At 47.7% G+C, this 9,027-nt stretch overlaps 1 protein-coding gene across 1 annotated transcript; it reads left to right on the top strand.

The window, feature by feature from the left end:
• Window positions 1–7,679: 7,679 nt before the first annotated feature.
• LOC142428980 (ferritin heavy chain) lies at window positions 7,680–8,627 on the top strand. The gene has a single exon (XM_075533915.1). The coding sequence runs from the start codon at window positions 7,788–7,790 to the stop codon at window positions 8,334–8,336; it is 549 nt and encodes a 182-aa protein (XP_075390030.1). The 5' UTR covers window positions 7,680–7,787; the 3' UTR covers window positions 8,337–8,627.
• The last annotated feature ends 400 nt before the right edge of the window (window positions 8,628–9,027 follow it).

Genomic DNA, 9,027 nt, shown 5'->3' on the forward strand with positions numbered 1-9,027 from the left:
GCCTACACCACCCCACCAGCAAGTAGATTCCGGCTCGGACTGACACTACAGGAAAGAGTCGACATGCTCCCTCGGGACTCTGAGTCTATAAATCGTTAAGGGACCAGACAGACTTATCTTCCTCTTACAGAGCAGCTGGTGGGTTTGAAACACTGACCTTGGAACTAGTAGCTTAGGGTTTAACCCACTGCGTCACCAGGAAGCCTTCAATTGCCGACCAAAACAAAACCTTTAATTACCTCTCCAACCAAATGAAAAAATATATAGATATAAAACACTTCACCATTGAGCCGATCCTGATTCCCATTGCCCCCACAGGACAGGGTAGAGCCGTCCCTGTGGGTTTCTAAGACTATCCTCCTTCAAGGGAGGAGGACATAACCCCTGTCTCCCTCAGAGTGACAGGTGCTTTCCAGCTGCTGCAGCCAGCCGCCCAGGGTGCAGCCTCTACACCATTAGGGCTCTGTGTAATTGCCTACAGGAACCGCTACATGAGACAAGTGGACCGACAGCCATGGGCTTGGGGGACACCAAGGTCAATTGGCACAACATAGTCCACAAAGATATAGGGAATGCACGCGCTACATTTTATTGACCCGTTTATCTGGTGCTGAATATTTCACTGGTGTTAGGAAGAGATTCCCTTCTGGTTTTTTGTGTTACCCTTGCCCCGATTCTATTTCCTGTCCAAGCACTTCCCACAGCCTGGAATGACCTCATTTACTCATGGGTGAAGTTTGTCCGGGGTCTCCTTCCTCCGCTGCAATAAAAGCTCCACCGGGGCTGGAATTGGATATTTTTCATTACTTTGTCAGCTGGACCTCACGGGACCAATAAATAAATATTTACTATCATTACAAGGGTGGAAGGAAACAGGCTGAACAGACCAGGTGCTGAGTCCACCCAGCCCCTATCACGATAGCAAAATTACCCAACTTTTGCATGACAGCTAGGATTTAACGGGGGAAGGAGGGGGAAAAAAAGATTTCACAGGGGAACCTTTTCACCAATGTTTCCCTTTAAGCTTGGAATGTAGCAGTCTGGGTCAGACAACTAGCATCATCCTCGGCCGGGCGCACTTGAAGGTGAACTAGGAATCTCCGGCTCCGTAACCTCCCCCCGCCCCCCCCCCCTAGGCAATTCAAAAAGCATCGAAAGATTGAATTGCACTTATTCCCAGAATTCTTAGGCCATCTTAAATCCCGAAATGAGGCATTGAGGTGTGGCAGCTCCCAGCCATTTGCCCCCATTTGGACCAGTGAGCTCTTAGAAATAAGTTTGGACGTGGGCAAGAGTCTGTTCAGGACTTCTCCTGGGAAGGAGTTCTTAATGAGTATCGCTCTGTGGGAAATCATCATACATCTTGGCTGAAAAGCATTATCACCACCATCCTTACACCCCCACCACCTCAAAGTCTGGAACAATAATTGGCCCCTCTGGGCATCCTCAGTTTTGTTTATGCCTTGAGGGGGAGAAGCGGAGAAGTTCAAGTTCTATCTATAGCCGTGGTTCTCAACCTTCCTCATGCCGCGACCTTCGAATATAGTTCCTCAAGTTGTAATGACCCCCCCCACCATCGAATTATTTTTATTGCTACTTGATCGCTGTCATTTTGCTACTGTTATGAATCGTCATGCAAATATCTGCTAGGCAGGATGTGTTTTCATTGTTACACATTGAACATCCTTAAAGCATAGTGATCAGTCACCAAAACAACATGTAATTCTATATTGTGAACTATTTATTTCTCGTGACAAATACATGGTGTAGCATGGGTAACAGTCTTAATATAGCAACAGTAAACTACATCGCTACATTTTGCGACAGTATGAGTCTAGAGCCAACGTCAGTCAGTGCCAAGGTTGAGATAGCTTCTTTCTCAGAAGATCAGCTTACCTACATGTGGGCCGACCCACCTGGAGACGATAAAGGAGTAGAGTCTGGGTTCCTAAGACCATCAGAAACATGTATTTTCCGATGGTCTTAGGTGACCCTGTGAAAGGGTCCTTCCATCCCCCAAAGGGGTCGCGACCCACAGATTGAGAACTGCTGGTCTATTGTTAGTCACAACAGCCTGAGTTCTTACCTTGGTTTTGTTGTTGTTGTTGTTGTTTTCTCTTTTGCAGGCTGGGGGAGGGAGCTCGAGGGGGGTGTGGACAGGAGGGGTATGTCACCACAGGAAAGAATTCTAGCCCTGGATTTCTAAACAACACACCTAGGATTGACACCTTTAGGACGTTGGCCAGACGGGCTGAGCCTGCAACGTCATATTGACCTTGTCACCAGCACACTCAGTGCTCATTGGATCCGAAGTGCACCCTCAGTCCTGCCTGGACCAATCAGGTTATTTCTCGTAGACTCGGCAGCCCTGCAAATTAGTTTAGGCTTTTTACAGATAGCAACTCCGTGGATGACCTTGGTTGCTGGTAACCTTTTCGGCTGCCAAGCCACAGCTTGGGGGCTCGAGTGCACCCACAGTCGCCTCAGAAGAAAAGTATACCAGTCTACTTGAGGAAAAGTTGCAAACCTAGTGGAGCTCAGGTCTACTTTGACACAAATCGGGGTCTCCCTGAGTCCGCTGCCTGCAACGGATGTTGGTCTTCTACTTGAGAAACACAGGTACTCCCTGGGACCCCGTGATGCATCTGTGTGTCTCTGGGTCTTTAAGCTTGGATAAATCATTTCCAGTAAGACCTCAACATGCCAAGGCTCAGGTACTTAACATGAGGGACCCCACAGGTTCCTGCTTCGCCTTGGTTTCCCCATTTTCACTGGGGTCAATAACAGCCCCTCAAGACGCCATCCTTGAGCCCTTAAATTTTCTACATGACAAACTGAGGCCCAGAGATGGACTGGCTTCAGCCCAAACAACAGTTGAATAGCCAGGCGAGAACTCGAACCCAGGCCTCCGGGCTCTCAAAGCAAAGTTGTCTCTAAACATTAAAGAAAACGCAGGGACTGACCCTTCTCCCTTCCTTCCGTTCTTCCTTCGGACTTCTCTTGATCTCCCCCCACCTCACCCTCAGTAATTTATGTTCTTTTTTTAATTGCCAGGAGAGCCCTGGTGACATAATGGCTACAACTTGGGCTGCTCACCTCAAGGTCAACAGTGTGAAACCACCAGCCTCTCCTGGGGTGAAAGAAGAGGCTTTCTACTCCCATAAAGAGTTACAGTCTGGGGAATTCCCAGGGGGCATGCTACCCTGTCTTATAGGCTCACTGGGAGTAGGATTGGACTCAGTAGCAGAGGGTTTGGTTTGGGGAGGGCAGTGGGTGCATTAACAGTCCCTGCTGGGGTGGTGGTGGCTGTTGTCATTGTCATCTGACAGGCAGACACAAGAACGGAATGACAATGAGGTCATGTGTAATTCACACTTACTGCACGTAAGCGAAGGTTATGGAAAGGGAAATGTAGCCAGTTACTTGTCACCTTCTAAAGCACACACACACACACATGTCCACACATTTCTTTGAGTCCATTCAGCTCCTAGTGACCCTATAGAACAGAATAGAACTGCCCCATCGAGTTTCCAAGCCTGGAGTCTCTACTTATGGAAGCAGACTATCACATCTTACTCCCACACAGTGGCGGTTGGCTTTGAACCAGTGACCTCTTTGGTTAGCAGTACAACCGAGTGCTTAACCACAGCCCCACCAGGGCTCCTTCTCCGGCAACTCAAAGGGTACAATGAGTTTTACTTCCAGGCAGAATTTCTGGGCCCTGTCTGTCTGTGTTTTCACAAATACAAATTGAGCCATTGAAGGGCCATGAACCCCAGGAAATTCAAAACACGGCGAGTTGTGAAGAAAGAGGTGTGTAACAACCAGAAAGAGAAAAGCTGACATCACCCAAATCACCCACCAGGTGGGGGGAGGGCAGGGGGGAATGGTTATGGTTACCGACATTGAGAAATGGCTGCCCAATGAAATATCATGTACCCTCTAAGACTGCTCTTCATGAAGACAGCATAGAGAAATGGTGGGTGGATGGGGGGTCAAGAAAGAGAAAATAGTGGTGATGGGTGGGGGCTGGGATTCATGCAAAGCCAGCTATTGTGCACAACAGAAACAACTGTGATATTTTTAACTATATAACTACTCCCCCCTTACAGACTCCCCAGCAAACCATTTCACATTGACACAATGGCGAAAAATCAAATATTGGACTATTCGGAGAATTCAAGACATACAACTGACAACCACGAAGCAAGGTGTGAGGTGAGAATCCTGTGGGCCGTGATGGTGAAGGCTGCGTGCCAACTTGGCTGGGCCCTGATCCCCGGTGGTTTGAGTGTGGCAAGTCCATACAGAATCCGGCCTTGGCAACTCAACAGGGCAACTCTCCATTGTCCCACAAGGTCATTACACATCAGAGTCGCCTCAGTGGCAGTGGGCTTGTCTCAAATGTTAGTTCAGGAGTGGTCCAATCACTGCAGGCAACTGGCCTGGACGGAATAACATAATTCAGGAGGGACAGGGAAGGAACCCGTATCCGCTGAACATTTTGAGTTCTCTGTGAACCTGCTCATTTCCAGAAAGGCTGACAATCTTCACTTTGGCACGACTCTGCAGAAATGTTTCCGCTCACGAATACTCCCCAAGGTAAGCAAAACTGCAGCAAGCAAGCAAAGAGCAAGTTTGCTTTCTAATTTAATGATGACTGCGCTTGTTTCTTAAGGGGGGGGGGGCTCAGTCAAAATTTGAATTAAATGCTCTCCCTCAAAGCCAGTGGACAGGTTAGAAGTCAAGTCACGTCTTGTCAACCAGTCTGCACAGAGAGTCTAATAAAGAGGCTCTCTGGTCAAACTCACACACACACACACACACACACACACACACACACACACACCCTGAAGTGGGTGCTACAGAGGACAACACTAAACCTAGGGAGTGGAGCTGGCATGTCGCACCCACACAGAAGCCAACCAAGATGGAAAAGAATGAAGAGTGAGGGTCTAGACCCCATATTGGAACACCAACCCCTGAGGACAACGTCCCTGCACGGAGCTGCTCAGGCACAGAGAGGACTGTAGGGCCGACAACAGCTGGAGACATGATGTCCCCTCGCTGAAGCACACCTCGACAGAGGACAATACTAGGGACACGTGGCGGGGAGTTAGTCCGTTCGGAAGCCCCCACAGAGGGGCAAAACAAGATGGGAACATGACAGATCAGCAACAGGAGCAAAGCCAATCCAGAAAGCCCCTGAGGAGCCCCCCAAAATTGACTTCAGGTTAGGAGGGGTAGTTCCCGGAACCCTACAGCACCAGTGGGGAGATAGTCATGAAGGTCAGCAGACAGACCTGGAATTATGTATGCTTCGGGGGGTTTTGCTAGTTACTAATATTTTTTTCTTTTCTATTTTTATTCAATCTTTTCTTTTCTTTTGGTTTTGTCTCTGTTGTGGTTGGTTTGCCCACCTATGTAAGATAGGCATGGGAAGCAAGCTCGCCCACCTATATAAGATAGGCATGAGAAGCAAGCTCGCCCACCTATATAAGATAGGCATGGGAAGCAAGCTCGCCCACCTATATAAGATAGGCATGGGAAGCAAGCTTGAGGAGAAAGCAACGGGACTGAAGGTTCCAGAGGGACTTAGTGGGAGGAAGAGATGGAGGGGGAAGAGAGCAGTGAGCAAACAACACCATAGACAGGGGAACAACTAGGGAATGAAATCAACAATGAGGAGGATGTAGCAATCCTGGGGGTGTGGGAGCAACAACTATCTAGCTGAGAGTAGTTATTAAGAGGCAGAAGTAGGGCAAACGTGATGGTGGGGCAGGAGGAAGGTGAAAGGAAAGATATAGGAAGCAAAGCTATGGGTAGAGGTATAAACATAGGTGTGTGTACTTAGGTGAGTACATTAATTCATAAAAATAGAGGTATTGGCCTATGTACATATAGCAACACATTGAGGAAGTGGACAGACTTTGGGTCTCTGCTCAAGCCCTCCCTCAAGGCAAGAGCACTTTGTTGTAACAACCTGGCATCCTGTGATGCTCACCCTCCCGGTATGATCCCTGAAGACAAAATAGGTACACAAGCAAAAGTGAAGAAAGCTGATGGTGTCTGGCTATCAAAAGATATAGTGCTTGAGGTCTTAAAGCCTTGAAGTTAAACAAGTGCCCATCTACCAACAAGCCTACATGGAAGAAGCACACCAGCCTGTGTGATCATGAGGTGTCGACAGGATCAGGTAACAGGCATCAGAAGACCCAAAACAAACAAACTAAAACATTGTTGAGAACAAGGGGGGGTCAAAGCAGAGACCCCAAACCCATCTATCTGTAGACAATGGGACAGCCCCTTACAAAAGGGTCACAGGAAGGGGTGAATCAACCAGGATGCAGTATAACATGGATGAAATTCACAATACTCCCCAGTTTCCTGGAGGCTTCCTGACCCCCCACTAACATGACCCCAGTCCTGCCTTTCACTGCAGGCTAGACCAGAGCATGTACACAGGTACAAATAAGAGGTCATGACACATAGATTCCAGGTCAGATAAACTCCTCAAAAACAGAAATGAGGGTAGCGATACCAGGAGGGTAGGGGGAAGGTGGAGAGGGGAGGAGAGAAAGGGGGAACTGATCGCAATGACTGACACATAACCACACAACACACACCCTCGGGGTGACAAAGAACAGACACTGTGAGGGGAGGGAGATAGCAGATGATGTAAGATCTGAAAATAATAATAATTTATAATTTATCAAGGGGTCACCAAGGGGAAAAGGGGGGTAAAAAGAGAAGCTGAAACCAAGGACTCAAATAGAAAGTAAATGTTTAGAAAATAATGAATGCAACATATATACAAATATGCTTGATACAATTAATGTATGGATTGTTGTAAGAGCCCCAATAAAATGGTCTTAAAAAATTGAATTAGGGGGTTTTCACGCCCCTGAGCATATATAAACCTTGGTTAGAAATATATTCACTCTCTGTGTGGACTTGGCTGCTGAGATCATGGCCACCTAGGAGAAATGTGCTGTCAGGAAATCTTCTTTAAAAGAATCCCTTAATCACTGCATTGTAATCAATCTTGCATTCTGCCATGAGTCCAGAGAAAATCAAGGTTATCTTTTAACAGATTATTGTCTGCCTACAGAGGTGGGAAAGGTTGCTTCCAAATGAAGAAAAAGCATTCTTTCTCAATGTTCAGAGATTCTCAAAATGGAGAGTACCACCCCCGAGGGATGCTGAAATGATCCAGGAGGTCTACAAAAGCAGATGCCTACACTTTATTCTGGTTTATGGGCTGTAGCAAAAAAAAAAAAAAAGTTTTTCATTGTCAAGGATGTGCTGAAGTTTGTCAGTTTCTCCCTGAAAGGTGGAGCTTGTTGTTGTCGGTCCCCATCTAGTTACCTTATGCACAACAGAATGAAACACCGCCCAGTCCTGCACCATCTGAACAATTATTCCTATGCTTGAGCCCATTGCGGCATCCATGAGGTCAATCTATGTCCTTGAGGGACTCCCCTTTGCTGTCCCTCTATAAATGTGATGTCCTTCTCTCGGGACTGGTCTCTCCTGACAATGGACGACATATGCAAGATGAAATCCTTCATCTCCATCACAAATGCACCAACTCTGCCTGGCTCTCACCAAACAAGATTGTGTCGTAATAAGAATTCCTCCAGAGACGTTCTCCTCAGAGCCGCCGCGGTGTCCTGCTTCAACAGTGCTTGAATGGAACCCGGCGCTCGCCAGCCTCCCCCGCCCACCGGCCGCCCAGCACCTCCTCTCCGCCGCACTCTCGACGCCCCCAGGCCTCCACCGCCGCCATGACCGCGTCTCCCTCGCAGGTGCGCCAGAACTACAACCAGGACTCGGAGGCCGCCATCAACCGCCAGATCAACCTGGAGCTCTACGCCTCCTACGTCTACCTGTCCATGTCTTACTACTTCGACCGGGATGACGTGGCTCTGAAGAACTTTGCCAAATACTTTCTGCACCAGTCTCACGAGGAGAGAGAGCACGCCGAGAAACTGATGAAGCTGCAGAACCAACGAGGGGGCCGGATCTTCCTCCAGGATATCAAGAAACCAGACCGTGACGACTGGAATAGCGGGCTCAAGGCCATGGAGTGTGCCCTGCACCTGGAAAAGAACGTCAACCAGTCTCTGCTGGATCTGCACCAACTGGCCACGGAAAAGAACGACCCCCATCTCTGTGACTTCATCGAGACACATTACCTGGATGAGCAGGTGAAATCCATCAAACAGCTGGGCGACTACGTCACCAACCTGCGCAAGATGGGGGCCCCAGATTCCGGCCTGGCCGAGTATCTCTTCGACAAGCATACCCTGGGAGACAGTGATGGAGAGAGCTAAACGGCAGCCCAGCTTTCCCCAAGTCACCAAGGCAGCGCATGCATGTTGGGTAGACCTGTCCCTTTTCTAGAAATTGTACCCAGGCATCCACCTCCATTCTTCCATTTGTACCTTTCCTTCAGATAAAGTCTAAAGTCATTTGATACCCAGCTGTTGTCTCAGAGATCTTGGCGGGGAGGAGCCAGAGAGCCACCCGGGGCCCAGGCGGTCAAATTTTTTAAGCGCCCCAGTTCCACTGCAAAATCCTACTTAATAAAATGGAGCTTGCGCAGAAAAAAAAAAAAAAAAGAATTCCTCCAAACTTGATGCTACATTAATCCTCATGAAAACCAGCTTCTCTGATGATTTGCTCAGCATACGAGCCCCCGATAAAATGATTTTTAAAAATTAAAAGATTGAAAAAGTATCGTGGGAGGATCCAGCCCTGTCACACACATTTCCTGCTTTTAAAACTGGGAATTAACCAAAATATTTTTGAGAAATTACGTAAAGAGCAAGAGATCAAAGTTAACTTTGGAATCTCCTCTACATCTTAACCTGAAACTACTTATGAACCAGATATAAAAACAATGACTGAAAAATAACTTGAAAGTGTGAACAATAAAATATTATGCTGTAGAGGAAAAAAACAAAATCAGAGACACAGTGTGGGAATTGTGCTCGATCTGACCCCACCACATGGAGGAAAACC

This window comes from Tenrec ecaudatus, chromosome 16 (genome assembly GCF_050624435.1).
Source record: "Tenrec ecaudatus isolate mTenEca1 chromosome 16, mTenEca1.hap1, whole genome shotgun sequence".
Classification (NCBI taxonomy): domain Eukaryota; kingdom Metazoa; phylum Chordata; class Mammalia; order Afrosoricida; family Tenrecidae; genus Tenrec; species Tenrec ecaudatus.

What these genes read in the sequence shown, in the direction of transcription:
- LOC142428980 (XM_075533915.1), top strand. Translation starts at nt 7,788, where the DNA reads ATGACCGCGTCTCCCTCGCAGGTGCGCCAGAACTACAACCAGGACTCG.